The 27,205-nt window shown below is 39.3% G+C and overlaps 1 protein-coding gene across 1 annotated transcript in view; it reads left to right on the plus strand.

Annotated features, from left to right (window-relative positions):
- The window catches only part of ecel1 (endothelin converting enzyme-like 1), a 176,505-nt gene that overhangs the window by 138,356 nt on the left and 10,944 nt on the right, over positions 1–27,205 (plus strand). Inside the window, exons 13-15 of the mRNA XM_061925937.2 lie at positions 2,632–2,683; positions 14,204–14,271; positions 16,491–16,615. Of these exons, the coding sequence (XP_061781921.2) occupies positions 2,632–2,683; positions 14,204–14,271; positions 16,491–16,615 (245 nt within the window). The remainder of the gene's footprint in view (positions 1–2,631; positions 2,684–14,203; positions 14,272–16,490; positions 16,616–27,205) is intronic.

The following is a 27,205-nucleotide window of genomic DNA, read 5'->3' on the forward strand; positions in this document are numbered from 1 at the left end:
CACCCTCCGACAACACACCGACGAAAGTGAGAAAATGGCGGATTGCTTCCCGAGAGCGAATAATAGAAAGGCGTTTAATTCGCCAAAATTCAGCCATTTAGAGTTCGGAAATCGGTTAAAAAAATATATGGTCTTTTTTCTGCAACATCAAGGTATATATTGACGCTTACATAGGTCTGGTGATAATGTTCCCCTTTAATTCTAAGCAGGAAAACGTGACTCACGTGTTTTCCTCAAGATTTTGGAATTTGTCTATGGATGGGGTTAAGGTCAGGGTTCTTTGTTGCGTTATCTACCCCTGCCTCTAAAGCAGTGGTTCTTAACCTGGGTTCGATCGAACCCTAGGGGTTCGGTGAGTCGGCTTCAGGGGTTCGGCGGAGACTCATTGTGTAAATAAAAACTTCTCCCTATCGGCGTATTATGGATGCCCCCAAACAATGTTCCCTCTAATTTTCCATCTGATTTGCAGGTGTGTCATTTGTTGTGGTTCATGCACGGTTCATTTTGTGCACCAGGAAAAAAAACATATAATTTTGTCTTGAATTTGAAAAAAAACAACATTACATTTTTCACTAAAGAAGGGTTCGGTGAATGCGCATATGAAACTGGTGGGGTTCGGTACCTCCAACAAGGTTAAGAACCACTGCTCTAAAGACCTTGTTTTTTGCACTGGATAACAGTCATGCTGGAAAAGAAAAAGGGGCTTTCCCCTAAACGTGAAAAGAGAAGAATATTCACCATCAAGCAGATACATGTAAACATCTGCATTTCAAAATATGTGAAATTTCCTGGGAAAATGTAACAATTAGAGGATTTTCATCATAAAACTAAATAAATATGGCCTGCAAAGCCAAGCAATGCTGTCAACATTCCTACATTATAAGCACTATGCTTCGGAGATTTTTCATGCTGACTCACATCATTTCTTAAAATCAATGTTTAAAATTTGACAAAAAGTATTAGTCAGCCTGACCTTGCTTTTTCTTAAATAAGGATAATAATCTTCCCATTTGTCAAGATACTTACACACATTTCTTTATCCTTCCATGTCTCGTGCTGTCAATATATTTGTGTTTATATATTAAATGTGTGTGTGTGTGTGTGTGTGTGTGTGTGTGTGTGTGTGTGTGTGTGTGTGTGTGTGTGTGTGTGTGTGTGTGTGTGTGTGTGTGTGTGTGTGTGTGTACCAGATTTTGTTTTTGGAAAAATATAGTAGTTTTAACTAAGAATGGATACCATACAGAATCACAGTACTATTAATGCCAAGATAACAAATGTTTCACTTTTCAAGAACATTTATTTTCTCTTTTACCAACACGTAAACAAAACACACCCAAATGTCCCTGTTGTGGGACCAATAAAGGATAATCTTATCTTACCTTAAACCACACAAATAAAATACAAACTCATTTAAACTTTTATTTTTGGGTCTCCCTTTAGGGGACCTCTGACAAAAAAACAGGTCCCCTAAAGGGAAACCAAAAATAAAAGTTTAAATGAGTTTGTATTTTATTTCTGTGGGTATTGATCCCACAACAGGGAAATTTGGGTGTGTTTTGTTTACGTGTTTCAAATATTGGTAAAAGAGAAAATACATTTTCTTGAAAAGTGAAACATTTGTTATCTTGGCATTAATAGTACTGTGATTCTGTAGGGTATCCATCCTTAGTTAAAACTAATATATTTTTCCAAAAACAAAATCTGGTATATGGTAGTTGGAGTTGCAGACAACTTCATTACTGCTAAATAGCAGTTTTCAGTAATGTCACAGAAAATGCAGGATTTGCTTTAACATTTAAGTGGTGAAACTTCCTGTAAGAGTACAGTTGTAGTGCTGTATTCTGAGGATCTTGTCTCAGTAGTCACGTACAAATTTGTGTGAATTATGCAAAATTATTTAAATTTGGTCCCCATGAACCCATTAAGTCTTTTTCCCCAGGGTCCCCAGTAAGAATGATCAGCACATTACTTCATCAATCCAGAGATTTAAAGACGTACATGAGCTAACTGGGCAGTGGCCATTTTACCTAATTTTTTTTATGCCTCCACAACCTGTAGAAAGAGTGGTGCCCACAAGTGATGATCAAAAACTGGTGTGTGTGTGTGTGTGTGTGTGCGTGTGTGTGTGTGTGTGTGTGTGTGTGTGTGTGTGTGTGTGTGTGTGTGTGTGTGTGTGTGTGTGTGTGTGTGTGTGTGTGTGCAATGACAATAAAGATCATTCCATTTCCATTCCGTATTTCATATACAACGTATTTATATATATAGGGGTGATTTCAATAAATTTTAATAGGAGACATTGATTTGAGATACAAGTGTTTTGAGTTAAGAGCTTTCTCACAGAACAAATTACAGTAAGCTCGTAAGTTGAGGTACTACTGTACAGGGTGTTTTTAAGTCTAGACACAAGGAAAACATTTATAAATTATACAATTATTTAAAAGTATATCTTTTTCTTCATTGTACCTGTAATAAATGTAAAGAAATAATAATATATGAATGTTTTTTTTGTTATGAATACTATAAATACTAGTCTTGTACTTTATGTATTTCCTTTTCCTGTGCAACCAAAACTCAAAAGCTTGATTCGAGTTTGTCTTCATCTTGACGTGTCTCTGTTCTTTTATTTTTCAGTTTTCCCAGCCGGCATCCTACAGCCTACTTTGTACAACCCTGAGTTCCCACAGTAAGTAGCTTTCTACAGTGCAGTCCACAGGGACATTAAAAACATCTCATGTGCCTCAGAAACAAAAGATCTTTAAAGGCCGTATTATTCTTGCAAGCCTCGTCTTGCCTTGCACCCCTTATTGAAGCAGTTTAACAACCCATAAAGAGCTTAATTAATAGTTAACAAGGCCCTGCGAATGGAGCAGGTTTCATTGTCAGGTGATATGACTAAATTGGAGTTAAGTAATTGGACAGCGCATGACAGTAGATGGGACTAATCTTCCTTCATTTGGACTTAAAAGTACAAAGCAAATATATAACAAAAAACCTTCTTTGCCTGAGGGATTTCCAAAGTGCAAAAAATGTAATGAATTCATTAGACATTTGCTTTTTCACCTACAACACAAAGCGAAGATGTCAATGTTTTGTTCAAATAGCTTCATCAATAAATAAGTCTGAAACCAATATATTATACCAGGGGGCCCCAAACTTTTTGACTTGGGGGCCGCATTGGGTTAAAAAATGTGGCCACGGCCGGGCTGTATACAGTATATACCTGTGTGTGTGTGTGTGCGTGTGTGTGTGTGTGTGTGTGTGTGTGTGTGTGTGTGTGTGTGTGTGTGTGTGTGTGTGTGTGTGTGTGTGTGTGTGTGTATATATATGTATGTGTATATATATATATATATATGGCGCTAGGAATTTTTAAAATGGGGTCACAGGGACCCCATCAAGTCATAAAAACGGGGTCCCACAGTAAATTTTTGGGTGCCACTTTTTTGTAATCGTTTTGAAAACAAATTAATAAATATATGCATTATCCTGTTATATCTCACATTCTATATTGTGTTTTGGAAAAAGGTTGTTGTAAACGTTACTCAATTCATTAAAAACATAACACACAAGAAAACAAATTTGTATGCATATTTAAATGTATTCAGTTCTAAACATTCATCAACTTCAGAGCTATCTCTCAATTCTACGCTTTTTGTTGTTGTTGTTGTTGTAAGTTATGAACCATCACCTCCGTTGTGTCAAATAAACTACATTTCTCACAAGTAACATTATCACTGGAGGACACGGCTACACATGATACACACAGAATAAGAGCGAGCAGGAGCAGACAAGAAGGCATGCTAATTGCTAATTTAGCCGCTAATCTAGTTTGAAACAACACAATAAATAGGTGATTTGTAAAATGTAGTAAGTGCAGATGGAACCATGTTACAGCAGAAAGTAAGTAGTTCTTAACAGGAAATTAACAAGTAGAGTAATAAAAGTACAGGTGTAAAACTCAAGGCTCCAAGGCAAATATCTGGCCCGTCACATCATTCATTGTGGCCCACAAAAGCCTTGAATATATAAGCCTTAAATCAGTACTTTTATCTTTTATTACAAAATGTATTCATTCTTTCCATTTTGACAGAAAAAATACATGTGTTGCATGTAATTGCATATCTTTTAAATGTTATCTAAGAAAGCAGCAAATATAATACTATCTTACATTTCAAACTTTTTGTTCGTTAAGATAAACCGGATCATAATAAATAACTGCTTGACTCAGATGTCTCGTAAAAAAACTATCGTCCTTTTGCAGTAATATGCTGTAAAAAAAACACCGTACATTTGACAGTATTATTGTGACGACTGAGCTGCCAGTTTTTTTAACTAACTGCAAAATCTAAAGATGTTTTCACAGTGTATGTAAAGGATATATAATAATCAGATGCATAGGCCAGGGGTCCCCAAAATACGGCCCGCGGGAAGTCCCAAGTTAAAAATATATATATATATATATATATATATATATATATATATATATATATATATATATATATATCTGTCCTTTCGAATCTAAATTTTCTACTGCTTGATCATCCCAGTGTCTCCTTGCCACTCAGGCAAATCATATTGTCTAAAAATGCATCATCGCGCTCGCGTCGCAGTGTCGGGCGATCGTGCGGCAAGTGCGCGCTCTTTCAGTCAATTAGTGTAATATATATATATATATATATATATATATATATATATATATATATATATTAGGGTTGTACGGTATACCGGTATTAGTATAGTACCGCGATACTAATGAATCATTTTCGGTACGATACCGTCTCTGAAACGTATCGTCTCTGAAACGTACCGGTCCCGCATCCCCCCGCGTCAAAGTCACGTCGTGACATTGCTGGATTACAAGCAGACGAGCATGTTCGGCGGCACACAATCACGGAGTACTTACAAACAGACACAGTGTGTAGACAGAAAAGGGCGCATTTTGGCTTAAAAACTAACGATAAAGGTGAAGTTATAACACTGCTTTAAGACATGGCTCGGTAGCTAGCGACTAACGTCCACCCGCCGTGCACAGTGTTTTAGCTACTTCTAAATCACTAATCCTCGCCTCCATGGCGACAAATAAAGTGAGTTTCTTACAAGTATCATCCCTGCAGGACGAGGAATAGCTAAACATGCTTCACTACACACCGTAGCTCACCGGCATCAAAATGTAAACAAACTCCAGTGTTTCCCATAGGACAGGCATCTATTTGTGGTGGTGTGGTCGGGGGGCGGGGGGTGGCGGCGGCAGCGGCGATGACCAAGAAGAACGCGGAGTTGGAATATAATTACAACATTTTATGTACATATTTATATACAGATTTGAACAATTAGTGATTCACTGAAATATATTTATTAATTGTGGTTCTTACAAAAAATATATCTTATAAAATATAAAAGCTAAAATGTCTCTTAAAGCTCTGCCCCTTTAATTAGTGAATACTAAATAATTTAACTTTAGCCTACTACTACAACCATATTATTTACCAGCAACATGAAGTGAAACAGAGGCAGAGGTGTCCTGCCACAGTCAGTCAACCTCCTCCTCCTCCTCCTGCTGCTGCTGAACAGGTCGCACCTGTGGTCCGGACTGTAGGCCTACCTCCTCTCCAAGTCGAGCCCTTTTCGGCCGTTGAAAATATTTTTCTATACTCATCTGTGTGAAGGAGTGAACATACAACATTAGAATTTATTACTAACGAGCAGAACCGCTCTATGTACAGTGCCGTCTAACCTTAAGCGGCAGCAGCTCAACACATGCAGGGTTCTACGTTAAGGTTTTTTTCTACTTGCCCGACTTCTCAAATCTACTTGCCCCAATATTTTCACTTGTCCTGCCTAGGTTTTTTTCTGGCTGTGTAGTGCTCATGGCTTATATCTTACTAAAATTCTTCCCGTTGACTATTTACAACACTACACAGTATTTATTATTATTATTATTATTAGTATCTATAATTACATTTAAATGGCATTGCATACATGTAAAATTAAATGCTATTTCACATTATTTGACCAGTAGCAGTTACACCCATCTGAACAGGTCAGCCACCTGTTTAAAGCCCGATCACAGTTGAAATCTTGAAATGAATGGCCTTTAATGGCCAAAACATTAACCTGGACAACATTTTAACAGCTGGTTGGCTCAGATTGTATTCTTTTCATTGCATTCACATGCTGCAGTGGACAGTGGACAATTTAGCTTCAGTCCATGTGTGTTTATTGACAACAAGGTTATAACCTGGACACGTTAGCTCGTCGGTATGAAAACACGTGACTGTTACTACGTGCGTCTGCCCCGGGCCACGAGTCAAACAGCGGTGGTGTTAATGAAGCAGCGTCAGGCTGCTCACCGTCAGTGAAACGCTCGGTGAAATCGCGGATTAACGTTAAATATATGACGAGCCGCGAGCGATGCAGCTATAACCTATCTACCTATAACCTATATTACCCTCGTATTTTGATCCCGTCTGTCCGTCCGTCCGTCCCTCTTCTTCTTCTTCTTCTTCTTCTTCTGGCCCACCAGGTGAATTAAGTGCTATTGGCGGAGTTACAATGCATAGTAGGCTACCGCCACCTACTGCACCGGAGTTGTAACTACAAGGTACATTCACAGACAGTCCCATTGCTTTTATGAGCGGTCGAGCGAGTCAAAAGCCGAAAAATCCATTTGTGGCGGACGTAATTCTTTTGTGGCGGGCCGCCACAAATAAATGAATGTGTGGGAAACACTGAACTCCATTGGTGGATCGACACCAGACATCCACTGTAATGATACCAAGTACAGTATCTATTACTGCTACCAGTGATTGATACTCCAGCACCCCCCGCGACCCCAAAAGGGACAAGCGGTAGAAAATCGATGGATGGGGAAAAAAAACAACAATAAGGAGCCAGTCTTGGAACGGCTCTTTAAAAGTACCGGCTCCTCAACATCTTTCTTCCTTTAAAAGCCATAAATCAAATCTATAATCAAAAAATATAATTAACATGTTTTGCCCACTAATAAGTGCTACTATATCTTTGTCTTCTGTTGCCTGTATGACTTGAATGAATATGAATACAGGAATTGCTTGTTACGACGCCGCTGTTTTTTTCTGTTCATTGAAGTGGAGAATGAAAAGTTATTGAGCCACATAAAGTGACGCTTAGTAAAATTAGCCAAATTAGCTTTTCATACTACCTTCAGCAACCCGATTGTGCCACAAATTCAAGCTGAATAGTGACCTATTGAGTGGTCACCCAAATAATGAGTTAAGAGTCAATAGGACAAAATATAGGAGGGAAACTTGTATGTAAAGCAGGGGTGTCCAAAGTGTGGCCTGGGGGCCATTTGCGGGACGCAGCATGTTTTTTTATTGGCCTGCAACACGTTCTTAAAAAAACAAAAAAAAACATCCCGGATTAGATTACACAAAAGAACTAGAATATACAATTTGGGGAAAAATTTTACGTGATTGCTGAAATGTACAAGCCGCTGAAATGAGCAAGCCAAACTTAAAAATGCTAATGTTAGCATGCTGCAAAATTAGCTGAGGTGTTTGGCTGCAAAATTGGCTAAAAAAGTTAGCACGCTAATATTAGCCATGCTGGCTGAGGCTGAGCCTATCACTGGCCACGATACTAACCAGCACGGTCTGATTGTTTTGCTCTTGTGTAGTGGCCAATTCTACTGTAGTATTGGTATTTTTAGTTCATTTAGTCCATGGGTCCCCAAACTTTTTGACTCGGGGGCCGCATTGGGTTAAAAGAATTTGGCTGGGGGCCGGGCTGTGTGTATATATATATATACATATATATATATGTATATATATATATATATATATATATATATTAGGGGTGTGGGAAAAAATCGATTCGAATTTAAATCGCGATTCTCACGTTGTGCGATTCAGAATCGATTCTCATTTTAAAAAAATCTATTTATCTTTTTTTTTTTTTTTTATTAATTTTTATTTATTTATTTATTTTTTTAATTAATCAATCCAACAAAACAATACACAGCAACACCATAACAATGCAATCCAATTCCAAAACCAAACCCAACCCAGCAACACTCAGAACTGCAATAAACAGAACAATTGAGAGGAGACACAAACACGACACAAACCAAAAAGTAGTGAAACAAAAATGAATATTATCAACAACAGTATCAATATTAGTTACAATTTCAACATAGCAGTGATTAAAAATCCCTCATTGACATTATCATTAGACATTTATAAAAAAAAAAAGAACAATGCTGTCACAGTGGCTTACACTTACATCGCATCTCATAAGCTTGACAACACACTGTGTCCAATATTTTCACAAAGATAAAATAATTCATATTTTTGGTTCATTTAATAGTTAAAACAAATTTACATTATTGCAATCAGTTGACAAAACATTGTCCTTTACAATTATAAAAGCTTTTTACAAAAATCTACTATTCTGCTTGCATGTCAGCAGACTGGGGTAGATCTTGCGTTTTGAATCGGTAAAAAATCATTTTTGAATCGAGAATCGTGCTGAATTGAAATAAAATCAATTTTGAATCGAATCGTGACCCCAAGAATTGTTATTGAATCGAATCGTGGGACACCCAAAGATTCACAGCCCTAATATATATATATATATATATATATATATATATATATATATATATATATATATATATATATTTCTCATGCACTATTTGACTAAAAGAGCGCGGACTTGCCGCACGATCGCCTGACACTGGGACGAGAGCGCGATGATGTCACGTTATCGATAGGAAAATGCATTTTTAGACAATATGATTTGCCTGAGCGGCTAGGAGACCCCGAGAGTAACAAGCGGTGGAAAATAGATTAGAAAGGACAAATAAATTTAAAAAAAACTGAGACTTTCTGTGGGCCGGATTTTGGACGCTGGCGGGCGGTATTCGGCCCGCGGGCCATAGTTAGGAGACCCCTGATCTAAACGTTACCGCTGCCGAGTATTTTTTTCTATACTTTTATTGTAATATTTTCAGAATGTGTTTGTTCTATTTTTGGCCAAAGTAAGACAAAAGAAAACAATCTGAAGTTGTCATTTATTGTTTAGTTTCAATGCCATGATTTTAATAGTGCACAGATTTCCCTCCATGCAGCCCCTGAGCTCAAATGAGTTGGACCCCCCCTGATGTACAGTAATGCAGTATATGTAACAGCTGCAGCAAAAAAAAAAGGGCAGCATAAAATAGAAAGTAGATCCAGCAGAAAATAGACATTATAAACAAAGAGAGGTTGCTAACATAGAAGCGGTCGGACAAATTTAAAAAAAAAAACAACCTTGAGACTTCCCGCGGGCCGGATTCATTTGGGGACCCCTGATTTGGCCTATTTTATACTCGAAAAGTCTTAATTAAAAAATTACATAGAATAAACTTTATTACTGATTACACAAAGCTAAGACATGGATGTTATATATTGTTTTAGTATATTTAATGTACTAAATGTAGCAAAGTGGCCCCCACATTCTTCAATTTTTATTGCTGCGGCCCTCGCTGGAAATAGTTTAGACACCTCTGATGTAGTCTTTGTAAAGCAGAGCTTTTCACTGACAGACCGCTGCTCGGGTTTATTCCACCACAAACTCTAATTCGGTCCAAATGGCTGCGCCTTCTTTGATTCATATAAATCACACCCACACTAATGAGATCATTAGAGCTAACAGTTTGTGTGCTAAACATTACCGTACACTTTTACGTCTTCATTAGCGCCAATCACCACTAATTCTTCTACCTGCTGCCATGCACGTTAATAAATATTAATTCATGGTTGTGTGGAAGCATGTCTCCTTCCAGGAGGCCAAAACTCCCAAATACACACCGGCACAAAACACCTCGACTATCATGTCCAGTAATTGAAGCTTCAATCAGCCGGTTAGTCTCAGCGAGAGAGGCCAGCTCATTGTGAGGCAGTGTATCGACTAGCTGTCAGAAAGTCATTTTCGGACGTAGTCATGTGGATAGACCTCTCATTGGACTCTGCTGTGATGCAAAGGAAGCTAGCGTCCAGTTCGGGGCAAGATTCTTTGGCAGCAATAGGGCATTAAAGAAGGAACGTGTTGGTGTTGAATTCATCAAGACGTGTCAGCATTTCTAGGTGCAGTTGGAAGAATCACTGTATTGCATCGAAAATGTGTTTTTTGCACAGGAACAAAAACACCCTCATTAGTTTAAGTCAGGGGTGTCCATTTTTTTGGGCATGCAGCTCATCTATTATTGGCCTCCAGCATTTTATTAAAATAAAATGCATGAATTGGTACTGAGAGACAGTCGACATGACTGAAATGGAAACTTGCAAATGTACTTATGACATTGGCAAGACACATAGGAAGAATGGTTGATCATAAAGTATTTTTCAACCCATGGCAGTTTTTCAACATTGTTTCCTATATTTGTGTTATGTGTACAGAAGGAGGAGACGGCACAGACAGGAGGGATGTACAAACCCTGTTTCCATATGAGTTGGGAAATTGTGTTAGATGGAAATATAAACGGAATACAATGATTTGCAAATCCTTTTCAACCCATATTCAATTGAATGCACTACAAAGACAAGATATTTGATGTTCAAACTCATAAACTTTTTTTTTTTTTTGCAAATAATAATTAACTAAGAATTTCATGGCTGCAACATGTGCCAAAGTAGTTGGGAAAGGGCATGTTCACCACTGTGTTACAAGGCCTTTCCTTTTAACAACACTCAGTAAACGTTTGGGAACTGAGGAGACACATTTTTTAAGCTTCTCAGGTAGAATTATTTCCTATTCTTGCTTGATGTACAGCTTAAGTTGTTCAACAGTCCGGGGGTCTCCGTTGTGGTATTTTAGGCTTCATAATGCGCCATACATTTTCAATGGGAGACAGGTCTGGACTACAGGCAGGCCAGTCTAGTACCCGCACTCTTTTACTATGAAGCCACGTTGATGTAACACGTGGCTTGGCATTATCTTGCTGAAATAAGCAGGGGCGTCCATGGTAACGTTGCTTGGATGGCAACATATGCTGCTCCAAAACCTGTATGTACCTTTCAGCATTAATGGCGCCTTCACAGATGTGTAAGTTACCCATGCTTTGGGCACTAATACACCCCCATACCATCACAGATGCTGGCTTTTCCACTTAGCGCCTATAACAATCGCATGGTTCTTTTCCTCTTTGGTCCGGAGGACACGACGTCCACAGTTTCCAAAAACAATTTGAAATGTGGACTCGTCAGACCACAGAACACTTTTCCACTTTGTATTAGTCCATCTTAGATGAGCTCAGGCCCAGCGAAGCCGACAGCGTTTCTGGGTGTTGTTGATAAACGGTTTTCGCCTTGCATAGGAGAGTTTTAACTTGCACTTACAGATGTAGCAACCAACTGTAGTTACTGACAGTGGGTTTCTGAAGTGTTCCTGAGCCCATGTGGTGATATCCTTTACACACTGATATCGCTTGTTGATGCAGTACAGCCTGAGGGATCGAAGGTCACAGGCTTAGCTGCTTACGTGCAGTGATTTCTCCAGATTCTCTGAACCCTTTGATGATATTACGGACCGTAGATGGTTAAATCCCTAATTTCCTTGCAATAGCTGGTTGAGAAAAGTTTTTCTTAAACTGTTCAACAATTTGCTCACGCATTTGTTGACAAAGTGGTGACCCTCGCCCCATCCTTGTTTGTGAATGACTGAGCATTTCATGGAATCTACTATTATACCCAATCATGGCACACACCTGTTCCCAATTTGCCTGTTCACCTGTGGGATGTTCCAAATAAGTGTTTGATGAGCATTCCTCAACTTTATCAGTATTTATTGCCACCTTTCCCAACTTCTTTGTCACGTGTTGCTGGCATCAAATTCTAAAGTTAATGACTATTTGCACAAAAATAATTTTTATCAGTTTGAACATCAAATATGTTGTCTTTGTAGCGTAGTCAACTGAATATGGGTTGAAAATGATTTGCAAATCATTGTATTCCGTTTATATTTACATCTAACACTATTTACCAACTCATATGGAAACAGGTTTTGTAGTTTAGCACTAGATTTATTTATATATATATATATATATATATATATATATTTATATATATATATATATATATATATATATATATATATATATATATATATATATATATATATATATATATAAATAATCACATGTAGTGTGTAATTAATCCAACAGAGTGTGGTGTGTGACTATGTGTGGGAATTAACTGCTGAGTGTTACCGTGAGGGTTGAGCAAAAGAGATGGAAGTCCGATAGGGGCAGAGCAGGCTCGTTGATCCGTGAGACAGGCAGGAAGTCGGGGCGATAGAGAGGCGTTGAAGGTCCGTGTCCAAGCGGCAGGTCGAGATCCAAGAGGCAGCCACGGAAGCAAAGGGAACGCAGGAAGACGAGACAGATCGGTAGGTTGTGTGCACACTGCTCCCCTCACTTCCCAGGGGGTGAACAGGGGGATGGGTCAAATGCAGAGGACAAATTTCACCACACCTAGTGTGTGTGTGTGACAATCATCGGTACTTTAACTTAACTTTAACTTTAACTTAACACAGCTCGTGACGTGGGAATGAGGGCAGGCTGCAGGGTGGACGATAAGGAGGACACGGGCAATCCACACGACGGGGGCGAAACACAGAGAGAGAATGCATAGAGCTAGATGATCGCTTACTGTACAGGAACAGATGACTACGTTCTGGCGCGGGATAGCAGGTTGTGCAGGCTTATGAAGGCAGGTCCTCTGATCAACCACAGGTGCGCAGATTGCTGGTAATTGATTGCAGCCGCTTGCTACCGCCGGACTGACGCGCTTCATGTGTGCGCTCAGCGCAGCGCACACATGAATGTGCACTGGCGTGCTCCCGGGCCATGTCAATTTGTGCATATTTATATTTAGTTGCTTATGTTTTCATATGATATTGTACCTATCAGATTATAGATGTATGAATAGAAAATGGATGGATGGATGGAATGTATGACTTATTATGCAAAACCAACTTTTTGTACCGGTTTTTGCGTATTTGGCGTCTGTAAAAATCACGTCATTCCCAGCTCCGACTTCCAACTTCCGAGGTAGATCGAACGCAGCATTTAGCTGAAAATAAGAAAAAATCTATTAAACCGGGCAAGCGGTAGAAAATGGATGGATGGATGGATAAAACATCAAAGTTTTGGTCTTGCTTGCTTACCAGTACTTGCTAGCGTCATTTATTGAACAGGCATCAACTTGCAGTCCACACATATATCTGCTCTGGTATCTCTTATGTGGGACTGCCATCTACTGGTCACATTTATCATAACGCCATGTATCACATACAATTGGTTCAAGGTTAGTAAGCACAACCAGAATTGATACATACATAAGGTGCACTGTGGATTTTTTTAAGAAAATGAAATTATTTTGTGCCTTATAGTCCGAAAAATACAGGCATGTTTAGCATACAGCAGGGGTCTCCAAACTATGGCTTGCAGACCAAATGGCCTGTGAGATGACATGAGTTTATTAATAAGGAATCTTAACCCACAGGGAGATTGCAGTCTTTATAATAGTCTGACACATTTATTGCTCCTATTATGTCACCATTGAGTGGACCATGAGTAATTCAAGTCAATGACCTTTACGCTGTGATTGCACATTTGCACGGCATTTTTCTTATCTGACCCAATGCAAACAACCTTCCTTAGTCATGGTGCAAAAAACTAATAAAAACATCCAACCAAGACAAAATCTATTAAACCGGATAAGCGGTAGAAAATGGATGGATGGATGGTAAACTTTTATTTTTTTATTTTTTTTAAAGCTTAATATTAGCTACAAATATAGGTACAAAAATACTAGACCGTGATTGAAGAAACGGGAACTAGAAACAGTGCTCAATTGTTTTTGCCATGGTATAGAGAGGTATGGAAGACAAGAATGGTATGGCCAACATGTGACAGGTCCGGGAAACATCAATCCGTCGTCTTCCTGCCTCAGCAGCTGTGAATTTGAATACCACTAGTTGGGAAGCGGCTATAATACCAGACGTAAAAGGATCTCCAGCGGAAACACAAACAGGAACGAGTGGAGGAAAACAATATAAAATAAAAGGAAAGCGGAACCTGAATTTGTGTATGAATACAAAAAATGCTATTAATTAGGTTACACACGCTATGCAATTTCTAACATCCTTAGACTGCATGTGGTCTAATGTTTCCTTTATTTGTTAGGTCTTTGAACTATGGCGGAATAGGAGCAATCATTGGCCATGAACTGACACATGGATATGATGACTGGGGTAAGAATAACATTTTATTCATCATCAGTGCTGCTGCTTGGGTTAGATCAGTGTTTTTTAAACTGTGTTATGTGTACCACTGGTGCGGGGGTCAGCAACTCGTGGCTTTTGAGCCGCATGCGGCTGTTAAGTGCCGCCTTAGTGGCTTTTTAAAAAAGGATTGAAAATGGAAAAAGATGGGAGAAAATTAATTGTTTTGTTTTAGTATGCTTTTTGTTTGAGGACAAACATGACACAAACCTTTCCAATTGTTAGAAAGCCCATTGTTTAATATGTTTGTGTGTATGCTTCACTGAGGAGAGTATTTGGTGAACACCGTTTTGTCCTACTAATTTCGGCGGTTCTTGAACTCACCATAGTGTGGACTGTGACGCAACAGTTTGTTTACATGTAAAATCTTCCACTTCTTCTTTGTCTCATTTTGTCCATCAAAAGTTTCATGAATGCCCAAAGGTGCGCTTTGTTGATGTTATTGACTTGTTGGAGTGCTAATCAGGGATATTTGGTCAGTGCATGACTGCAAGCTAATCGATGCTAACATGCTATTTAGGCCAGCTGTATGTACATATTGCATCATTATGCATCATTTGTAGGTATATTTGAGCTCATTTAATATCCTTTACTTTTGTCCACTTCGTATATAATTTTTACTTGCATGTCTCATGACACATTATCTGTATGTAATATTGGCTGCATTTCAGATAGTTCTTTGTGTGCCATGTTGTTCCAGACCACAGCAAACATTACCTGGCTTGCCAAAGATTGTAATAAATCTATTAAAAGAAGACAGCCTGCCGTTTCCTTTAACTTGTACACATACATCTATATCTTTGGCCATTAAGAGCCAGTAATTTCCAAGAGTTATCTCACCTTCTGAGTAGCCTCTGATTCACTAATGGTTTCTAATATAAAAATGTGTAGAATAAATATTACATTTCAGCATTTCTGTCAACGAAGATTTGCTTCAGCCTGCGACACATAGTCATTTTGATAGTAGGCTATTATAGCTAATATAGACACTAACGACATGTGTTGCCTTCATTATAAGACTTATATACGGCTTTTCATATTTTACGGCTCCAGACAGATTAGTTTTTTGTATTTTTGGTCCAATATGGCACTTTCAACATGTTGGGTTGCCGACCCCTGTACTAGTGGTACATGGGCTTCATCTAGTGGTACGCCAAAAATGACTTGATTAAGGTACAGTGTTTTATTTCCCAATATTCAAACAGTGTTACTGTTCAAACTGTGTGTAACACAGTGGCCAAAAAGACTAAATATACTGTACCTGTTAAAAAAAACATCTGCCTTGTTTTTAAGTAATACTTAGGCCTATTATGCTACTGTATCTTAATGTCGGTCAATATAAGTTTTTTCTGAGGTGGTACTTGGTGAAAAAAGTTATGTTAGATCATCAATGCTTTGAACATGTACATTACATCTGATGAAAATCAGCAAAAGATCACTGACTATATGAATGTATCTACTTTCATTTTCATAGTTTAAAGAGCTTTGGAGCTTTTAATTAGGGATGGACTGAAGTGAAACCAAAAATGAGGAACCCAAGCCCGCAAAGAAAGGAATGATTATTTTGCCAATTATTATTATTATTACCAATGCATTTATGACTATGAATGTGTACTAAACTCACTAAAATCAAGGCGTTGCAATTGCACAAATTAATATTTATCTTTCGAAAATTAAAACAATCATGAAATTATGAAAATACTGTATGTATTTACCCCTGCTCTTCTAACAATATAAAATAAAATTAATGTGCAAAACTTTCTTATCTTTTGGCATCGACGCACTGGTGGATACTTTTCTTTGCTGTTTGGCGTTGTTGTCAGACTGGCCATGGGAATGTTCGGACAGCAGGTGATGTATGAAACCAGATGTGGAAAACGTCTTTGCTGAAAATCCCCCTCTTGATATTTTCACAATGCATATTCTGCAGATCTCTGTCTTTCTCAGATATATTGAAATACATCCACAGCGCTGACATGTTGCCTCTGCTCCACTCCATCCTGTTTTGGAAGTGTTGTTTTGGTGGTTAAAGTAATTCGGCCAAAAGCCAAAAATGACAAATTGGGCCAAATTTTTGGTGCATTACTACTTTTAATGGAACAAACGTGTCCTTTTTGTATTCTAACATACAGGTATTGTTGTCATGTCCTTTCTTGCTTGCATATTAAACAATCGCTTCGCATCCCTAGGGGGCCAGTATGATCGCCACGGCAACCTCAAACAGTGGTGGACTGAGGACAGTTACAGAAAGTTCCAGAAGAAGGCCGAATGTATTGTTAAGCTCTACAACAATTTCACAGTTTACAATCAAAGGGTGAGTCTTGACCAAGGAAACGCCACAGAAACTTAAACTGCACCATCTTTCATTACATGTAATGTACCATATTGTTCGGACCATAAATCGCACCAGATTATAAACGGGCCTATATGAGTGTATTTTCATACAAAAGGCGCACCAAATTATAAAACACATTAAAAGGGTCATTTTTTTTTTTTTTCTACATTTAAAACACTTCCTTGTGGTCTACATAACATGTAATGGTGGTTCTTTGGTCAAAATGTTGCATAGATTATGTTTTACAGACCATCTTTAAACCGTCTCTTCAGGATGTGCCGTTTGGTGGGTGGTCTTATTTACGTGGCTCCACTTTGACTGCGTCTTCTCCCTGTCATCTTTATTGTAGTTATTAGCGCTTTCATAGTTAAAGTTAAAGTTAAAAGTTAAAGTACCAATGATTGTCACACACACACTAGCTGTGGTGAAATTTGTCCTCTGCATTTGACCCATCACCCTTGATCACCCCCTGGGAGGTGAGGGGAGCAGTGGGCAGCAGCAGTGCCGCGCTCGGGAATCATTTTTGGTGATTTAACCCCCAATTCCAACCCTTGATGCAGGGAGGTAACGGGTCCCATTTTTATAGTCTTTGGTATGACTCGGCCGGGGTTTGAACTCCCAACCTACCGATCTCAGGGCGGACAGTCTAACCACTAGGCCACTGAGTCTCCTGGTAGACGTAGGTTCGAGCTATGGATGTCCGATAATGGCTTTTTGCTGATATCCGATATTCCGATATTGTCCAACTCTTTAATTACCGATACCGATATCAACCGATACCGATATCAACCGATATATGCAGTCGTGGAATTAACACATTATTATGCCTAATTTGGACAACCGGGTATGGTGAAGGTAAAGTACTTTTAAAAATATAAAATAAATGTATTTATAAAATAAGATAAATAAATTAAAAACATTTTCTTGAATAAAAAAGAAAATAAAACAATATGAAAACAGTTACATAGAAACTAGTAATTAATGAAAATTAGTAAAATTAACTGTTAAAGGTTAGTACTATTAGTGGACCAGCAGCACGCACAATCATGTGTGCTTACGGACTGTATCCCTTGCAGACTGTATTGATATATATTGATATATAATGTAGGAACCAGAATATTAATAACAGAAAGAAACAACCTTTTTGTGTGAATGAGTGTAAATGGGAGAGGAAGGTTTTTTGGGTTGGTGCAATAATTGTAAGTGTATCTTGTGTTTTTTATGTTGATTTAATAAAAAAAATAAAATAAAAAAAATAAAAACGATACCGATAATAAAAAAAACGATACCGATAATTTCCGATATTACATTTTAACGCATTTATCGGCAGATAATATCAGCAGGCCGATATTATCGGACATATCTAGTTCGAACTATACGCTACTTTGTATTAGAAATGTTAACAGCGGAGGATAAATGCCCCACAACAAGAGGATAGAGAAAAAGAAGGAGTATATTGACTACAGGGCAGACTACAATGGCAAATTTCCAGAATTTTTGCAAATCTCAAATACACAACAGCAGGTACAGTCTGCAAAACAAAACGCCAAACAAAATGTCTTTTAATAGGGGCCATTTTGGGGTCTTTATACACACACCATAATAATACCTGTATGTTGAAGCGCAGCACGTCTGACTAAGGAAGCCGTAATGCTCCATCAAGCGGTGCGGCTTTGTAGCTTACCAAAGTCGTACTAAAACATTTTGTCAGAAGATGGTATGGTAAGGTCCTGAGTAGTCTTGGGTTCAATCCCGGGCTCGGGATCTTTCTGTGTGGAGTTTGCATGTTTCTCCCCGTGACTGCGTGGGTTCCCTCCGGGTACTCCGGCTTCCTCCCACTTCCAAAGACATGCACCTGGGGATAAGTTGATTGGCAACACTAAATTGTCCCTAGTGTGTGAATGTGAGTGTGAATGTTGTCTGTCTATCTGTGTTGGCCCTGCGATGAGGTGGCGACTTGTCCAGGGTGTACCCCGCCTTCCGCCCGATTGTAGCTGAGATAGGCTCCAGCGCCCCCCGCGACCCCAAAGGGAATAAGCGGTAGTAAATGGATGGATGGATGGTATGGTATGGTATGGTATATTTGAGCACCGGTTAAGGTTCTATATTCTCAATGAAACATTAGAGTTTTGGTCTTGCTTGCTTACCGGTACTTGCTAGCGTCATTTATTGAACAGGCATCAACTTGCAGTCCACACATATATCTGGTCTGGTATCTCTTATTTGTGACTACCATCTACTAGTCCAGGGGTGGGCAATTAATTTTTACCGGGGGCCGCATGAGCAACCCGAGCACTGCTGGAGGGCCACACCGACAATATCAAATTATTTTTGATATACCGTAAGATAAATAATAATAATAATAATATTTTCATTTAACCTATCCATCCACCCATTTTCTACCGCTTATTCCCTTTGGGGTCGCGGGGGGCGCTGGAGCCTATCTCAGCTACAATCGGGCGGAAGGCGGGGTACACCCTGGACAAGTCGCCACCTCATCGCAGGGCTCATTTAACCTAACTTATCTTTATACAAAAGTAGATGGCTTTTGATGGTTTTATTTTTAACACTTTCTTACACAACACTTCCTGATGTATAATACAATGCAAAAATTTCAATTTCTGTCACTTTATCCTGCATCCTCTTTGTTGTGAACGTATCACGCCTGTAAGGTGATTGGCGAAGAAGGAGGAAGCGTTACTGTTGCGGAAATGAAAAGTGAGGATAGACGTGCGTGTGGAAGGAACGAGATAAGTTGAGCTGTGTTAGTATAGGTTGCTCAATAAAAGTTTAAAAAGAGCGTCAGACTTGGTATGCACTTCTTCTGGACGCTACAATTGGTGTCAGAAGTGGGATGAAATGCCTCCCAGTTCGCCTTGCCATCAAACCTGGGAGTCTTCATTGAGGGTGAAATTCCCCCATGCCAAGCAGCGTGCGCTGCACCTGTAGACGCTGCCTCTCTCCTTCCTCCCTCTCTCTCTCTCTTTGCGACGAGCTCCTCACGTCCGGGATTCACACTATTATCTGCCGTCGCTGCCGGCACCTTAAGTCCCCACTCAATGTCCTTCCCCTCCCGTTCAATCTTGACAAAGTCGCCAGGAAACATCGTGGCACGTACCTCCCGATGACGTAGCAGGCTGAGCACACAAGCAGCGGCAGTATGCGCAAAGTTTTACTTCTGACACCAATTGTAGCATCCAGAAGAAATGCACACCAAGTCTGACGCTCATTTTAAACTTTTATTGAGCAACCTATACTAACACAGCTCAACTTATCTCGTTCCTTCCACACGCACGTCTATCCTCACTCCTCATTTTCGCAACTAAAGAACACAACATCAACTTCAGCAGGTCGTTACACTATATTCTTTAAAGGGGAACATTATCACAATTTCAGAATTGTTAAAACCATTAAAAATCAGTTCCCAGTGGCTTATTATATTTTTCGAAGTTTTTTTCAAAATTTTACCCATCACGCAATATCCCTAAAAAAAGCTTCAAAGTGCCTGATTTTAACCACCCGTCCATTTTCCTGTGACGTCACATAGTGAAGCCAACACAAACAAACATGGCGGATAGAACAGCAAGCTATAGCGACATTAGCTCGGATTCAGACTCGAATTTCAGCGGCTTAAGCGATTCAACAGATTATGCATGTATTGAAACGGATGGTTGTAGTGTGGAGGCAGGTAGCGAAAACGAAATTGAAAAAGAAACTGAAGCTATTGAGCCATATCGGTTTGAACCGTATGCAAGCGAAACTGACGAAAACGACACGACAGCCAGCGACACGAGAGAAAGCGAGGACGAATTCGGCGATCGCCTTCTAACCAACGATTGGTATGTGTCTGTTTGGCATTAAAGGAAACTAACAACTATGAACTAGGTTTACAGCATATGAAATACATTTGGCAACAACATGCACTTTGAGAGTGCAGACAGCCCAATTTTCATCAATTAATATATTCTGGAGACATACCCTCATGTCAGCAGGCCAGGGAAGCTAGGGTCGATATTCTTCTCTTGATCATCTTCGGGACGGTGTGAGTCAAGACATCCAGTGCGGTTTATCCCGCTCGTCTGCGGGAACAAACGGCTTGCCGTGCTACCGAGGTCCTTTGTCCCTGAATTGCTCACACACTCCGGCAGATTCAAAGGGGGTCTGGCGGCAGATTTCGTTGGAAATGCATCTGCTTTGAGTGTCGCAGGATATCCACACATTCTTGCCATCTCTGTCGTAGCATAGCTTTCGTCGGTAGTGTGCGGAACAAACGTCCAATTTCTTGCCACTTTCGCATCTTTGGGCCACTGGTGCAACTTGAATCCGTCCCTGTTCGTGTTGTTACACCCTCCGACAACACACCGACGAGGCATGATGTCTCCAAGGTACGGAAAACAGTCGAAAAAACGGAAAATAACAGAGCTAATTTGACTTGGTGTTTGAGAAAATCAAATCAAATCAAATCAAATCAACTTTATTTATAAAGCACATTTAAAATTTACCACAGGGGTAGCCAAAGTGCTGTACAATGAGCAGGTTAAAAGATAAAACGAGTACCGAGCAAACACAACACAACACAAACAGAACATGATAGAAAATAAATAATTAAAATAGAATTAATAAAAACATAAAAACATAAAAACAGGATCACAGCAGGTGTATTATGGGGCGCCATTGCAGGATGGATATCACTCAGTGTTAAAAGCCATGGAATAAAAGTATGTTTTTAAGAGAGATTTAAAAACAGGAAGAGAGGAGGCTTGTCTAACACTCAAAATGGCGGATTGCTTCCCGATGCGACGTCACGTTGTGACGTCATCGCTCCGAGAGCGAATATTAGAAAGACGTTTAATTTGCCAAAATTCACCCATTTAGAGTTCGGAAATCGGTTAAAAAAATATATGGTCTTTTTTCTGCAACATCAAAGTATATATTGACGCTTACATAGGTCTGGTGATAATGTTCCCCTTTAAACACAGCAACCTTCCATCCATCCATCCATTTTCTACCGCTTATTCCCTTCGGGGTCGCGGGGGGCGCTGGAGCCTATCTCAGCTACAATCGGGCGGAAGGCGGGGTACACCCTGGACAAGTCGCCTTGTGTACCACAAATTAAGCACACGGCTTTACCTTTAATTTCTGTAAAGAAATACTTGGCAGTCCATGTCTTGTTGAAAACACGCCATTCGTCATCAACTTTTCTTTTTTTAGCGTCTCGGGAGTAACCGGGCATCACTTGTCGCTGTGCACCTTCACTCGCAGGTTACACACGGACATACGCCCATAAATAACACTTTTCAAAATAAAAGCAGCACAGTTGTATTGCACGTACGACATAGGTGTTTTTTTAAATTTATTTTGTAATTTGTGATTGCCGCTGTTCACATTCACTCAATCGCGCACGAGCATACGTCCACACGGAAGTAATACAAATAACGCTTTTCAAAACAAAAGCAGCATCGTTGTATTGCACACTCGAGATAGATACTTTTTAAAATGTATTTTGTCATTTATGATTGGCCTCACGCTGTTAGGAACTGATCAAAGGGGATGCAAGTTTGAATAACAAAAATGAATACATTTAATAAGTCCAAAAAGTGTAACAAAAAGCGATGGGGCAGAAATGCACACCATGAATACTAACTAAAACAGGTTCCTCAGTGGTCGACAGGGGAAAAAACCAGGGCGCACTCAGCACAGCATAATGTCCTTGCTGCCTCAAGGAGGCTAGGAAACAAACACAACAAAGTTAGAAATAACAGGACTAAGGAAAAGCAACGTACCAGGACTGACGAGACGTGGGAGGTGCAGGATAACATAACCGGCAAGACCCAGCTGTGGGTGACGAGCTTAAATACTCCTCTGAAGAAATAGGTTGCAGGTGTGCCTTAGTGTCCGCCCCTCGCTGGAGACTAATGAGCTGAGGAAACACATCACAATAAAAGAGAAGGCAGGGAAATAAAAACACAACACACGCGGGCCGGACAGGGACGTACAAAGGGCCGGATGTGGCCCGCGGGCCGCAGAATGCCCAGGTCTGAATTAATACATACTGTAGAATCTCAAGTTCAACAATTTACCATGGAGAGGTGGGCCTGGGCGCGGTAGATTGTTCTTTCACAGCTGCTCGTAGGAATGCACAATGCAACCTAGACGTGTTGTGTACCCAATGTTCATCCGCCAGTTATTAATGATGACATAAAATACGTCTGAAAAGGTGCAGAAAGGCCGTTTGTAAAATAGAGTGATGATGTCCTGCCGCGAGCTGGGTGTAGTGTGGCTGCCAAAGGCTGACCAGGGAGGGTGGAGGCTGATTGTCATGTCGCAGTGTGAGTGCGCCCACAACAGATGTATGCTTGGGTTGCTGCTGTGCTGATTTTTTCAGCTCCTGTAAGTCTGTGCTAAAATTGACTTGATTGCAAAATGCTTTGTACAAGACAAAGATGTGATATCATGTTGGCCAATTATAAAAGACTGGAATAGGCCAAACACAGAAACACTAACTCTCACAGTTAGGGTGGCAATAACATGTTTGACGAGATACTTTTTGTATAAACTCTTATCTCCTATCCTACATTTGCAACTTTGCACACTTACGTTACATGAAGTGAAAGTGCTATATTTGTGTGTTTTGAAGTTTTCCCTGGCTAAATTGTTATACCACTCTTAAATCTTGTGAAAAGTCGAGTAAGAGAACATTTCAAGATTTCAGGCGGGGGTGCTGGAGCCAACGTCAGGCTATTCACAACAGAGTAGCGGAGAAGAACGCAGATTTACCCTAACACACAGTATTTTATTAAAATAATGTTTCAAAAAAATCCCCTGAAATGATCAAGGCCACTTTTAGGGTATCTTCCCACCTGTTTTAAGTAAAGGTGTCTCAATTCAACTTCTTGACTTTGGAGCTTTGAATATTAGCCGACTGATACCAATATTGACCCAATATCAGCACGAATCATACGAACTTTTATTATTTTGTAGTGTGAAATGTTAGAAAAGGTAAGGAAAAGTAAAATTACTCAAAACAGAGACCAATAGTAGGTATGAAGAACACTAACCTATTCATTATTAACCGTCTGAAATGGACTTATGCTGTCCTAAAGCTTAAGTGGAATGTTTTGGGTTTTTTTTGGCTGCACCTAGTGGCCACAATAATCAATTAAGTTAAGATCATGACGCACTAAGTTTAATGATGCGGACACGTTTGTTACTGGATAATTTTTAGTACGCTTCTACCTCGGAGACTTTCTAACACGCCCTATAATTATTTGATACTTGTTTAGATTAACGCGAATAATGCAACATTGTTTAATTAAGGATAGTTATGTATGTCTAGCTTGTGTGCTATTGTGTGCTTACCTGATGTGTAGCTGCTAGCTCCAAGTAGCCTATAGCCTCTCATGTATACCTTTTGTAAATGACTTCACTAAATATGGGAAAAGACCAACCATGTGCACTGTGTACTTGTTGCTTGAAGGGGAACTGCACTTTTTGGGAGAATTTTTACCTATCATTATGAAGGACAAGACGCCGGATGTATTTTTTTAAAGCATTCTTACTCTTAAATAAAGGTAAATAAAAGTTTGCTTACATTGGAGCCAATGGTAGGTCCTCTATTCCGCCTATAAAACCTAATAAATAACCACCACAAAAAAAGCAACAGTACTCCATTTACATTTTGTGACATGCACCTGGGGATAGGTTGATTGGCAACACTAAATTGACCCTAGTGTGTGAATGTGAGTGTGAATGTTGTCTGTCTATCTGTGTTGGCCCTGCGATGAGGTGGCGACTTGTCCAGGGTGTACCCTGCCTTCCGCCCGATTGTAGCTGAGATAGGCTCCAGCGCCCCCCGCGACCCTGAAGGGAATAAGCGGTAGGAAATGGATGGATGGATTAGTGACTTTGTTATTATAAGCGCTAACGCAGACAAACTATTTATAGCGGCGCTGTGATCACTGGCATGTGTGCCAATGTTCACACCATCAGCTGGTGAGTTGCTTTCTCGCGTCGGAGCTCGTGGAAGTTTATTTTAGATTGTAAATAATGCCTCTCACCTGGATAGTAGAAGGACGAGGACGTAATCCCACAAGTTGGTACACTTTGACATCCAATTTAGATTAGGAAATGGCGAGAAAGACACGAAAAGACGCTTGGTTCCACCCCCTTTTCTTTGTGAGAAGTATGAGTCATTTTTCATCTAAACGGGAATATGACAAGATTCTATCAGTCGGCATCCTAATGACTGCAGACATTGTACAGTAAGTGATGTTTTATGTTTGTCTGCTCTCATAAAGTCTGCTGTGAGTAGTAATCAGTGATGTTGTTATAAATGTGCCTTTTACTACATTACATAGATTCTTACTTCATATATATATAGTCTTAATGGAGGTGTAAAGATGTTTTAAGGGCTTTATAGGTAGATTAGAGTGGCTCCCATAAAGCTCCATTGTCAGCAGACTTTTGATCGCATTTATTTACTATTTAAAATGCATTAAAAAACAAAACATATGTGTTCTTGTCTTACATAAGAATTGTGAATGATAAGCCAAATTTAAAAAAAAATGTAGTTCCCCATTAAGTTTACATATGTACATCGATTCAGTCGTCGATCACAATATATTAAAATAAAAATGTTATTCTATTATTCTTATTTCATCTTTTATTCAAATATTGGCACGTACCGTAATGTAATTGTGATTTATTCCCATTAATTATTCACAAAGTCTCTATTGAATTAGATTTCATAAATGCAATTAATTATTGATACAATAACCAGCTGCTCTAATAACTGTTTAAATATTTCATGCCAGTACACCATTTTACTTGTTTCAAATGTTTTTGCAAGTCAAATTTTCTTGATAATATATAGTATGTAAAACATGTATTACATTTATAGGTTATATAAAGGAGTCTTTTTTTTCTTTCTTTTTTTCCTACATTTAAAACACTTCTCTTGTGGTCTACATAACATGTAATGGTGGTTGTTTGGTCAAAATGTTGCATGGATTATATTTTTTACAGACCATCTTTAAGCCGCTTTCTGGCACTCTTTTCAGGATGCACCGTTTTGGAGCAGGTCTTATTTACGTGCCAAAGTCCTCCTCCAGATTGAGTCTACTGACAGATGTAAGTTAGAACAGTACGCTACTGAAAAGGAATTTGGAAATACGAGCTAGTCTGCCCCACAATTAGAGAATATAGAAAACTATGAAAATAATGACTCCAACTTTGGACTACAACTGAATAAAATTGGCTGACTGGGGCCAAGTGTTTCGGGTAAACCTTTACCATAAATGAAGATATCCGCTGACGTCTACAAAGGCAAAATATGTCACTAAAGTCTCATAACCAAATACTTTTGTTTTATAAATATCGCCGCCATGCCTCCATGGTTTGATTTCAAATTTCCGGGATCCCAAATACACAAAAACAGGTACCAATAGGTAAAACAGTTGGTTTTACATACAAAACCCAAAACCAGTGGCACCTTGTGTAAATTGTAAATAAAAACAGAATACAATGATTTGCAAATCCTTTTCAACCTATATTCAATTGAATAGACTGCAAAGACAAGATACTTAACGTTCCAACTGGTAAACTTTGTCATTTTTTGCAAATATTAGCTCATTTGGAATTTGATGTCTGCAACATGTTTCAAAAAAGCTGGCACAAATGGCAAAAAGACTGAGAAATCTGAGGAATGCTCATCAAACACTTATTAGGAACATCCCACAGGTGCACAGACTAATTGGGAACAGGTGGGTGCCATGATTGGATATAAAAGTAGCTTCCATGAAATGCTCAGTCATTCACAAACAAGGATAGGGCGAGGGTCACCACTTTGTGAACAAATGCGCGGTAAAATTGTCTAACAGTTTAAGAACAACATTTTTCAACGAGAAAGGAACTAGAAGCTTAGGGATTTCACCACTATGGTCCGTAATATCATCAAAAGGTTCAGAGAATCTGTAGAAATCACTGTAAGGCTGAAAACCAACATTGAATGCCCATGACCTTCGATCCCTCAGGCGGTACGGCATCAAAAAGCGACATCAGTGTGTAAAGGATATCACAACATGGGCTCAGAAACACTTCAGAAAACCACTGTCAGTAACTACAGTTGGTCACTACATCTGTAAGTTCAAGTTAAAACTCTACTATGCAAAGCGAAAGCCATTTATCAACAACACCCAGAAACAGATGGACTTTGATTGATTGATTGAGAAGTTTATTGGCATCTTAAATAATTTAATCCATGCAATGCTTTAAAATGGCAAATGGATGGCACAAAAAGCCAAAAGGCTTGTTTCCATTGTGGTCCATTAAATAGACTGATGCAAAGTGGAAAAGTATTCTGTGGTCTGACGAGTCCACATTTGAAATCGTTTTGGAAACTGTGGACGTCGTGTCCTCCGGACTAAAGAGGAAAAGAACCATTCGGACTGTCATAGGGCGCAAAATTCAAAAGCCAGCATCTGTGATGGTTTGGGGGGTTATTTGTGCCCAAGGCATGGGTAACTTACACATCTGTGAAGGCACCATTAATGCTGAAAGGTACATACAGGT

This window comes from Nerophis lumbriciformis, linkage group LG30 (assembly GCF_033978685.3).
Source record: "Nerophis lumbriciformis linkage group LG30, RoL_Nlum_v2.1, whole genome shotgun sequence".
Lineage (NCBI taxonomy): Eukaryota > Metazoa > Chordata > Actinopteri > Syngnathiformes > Syngnathidae > Nerophis > Nerophis lumbriciformis.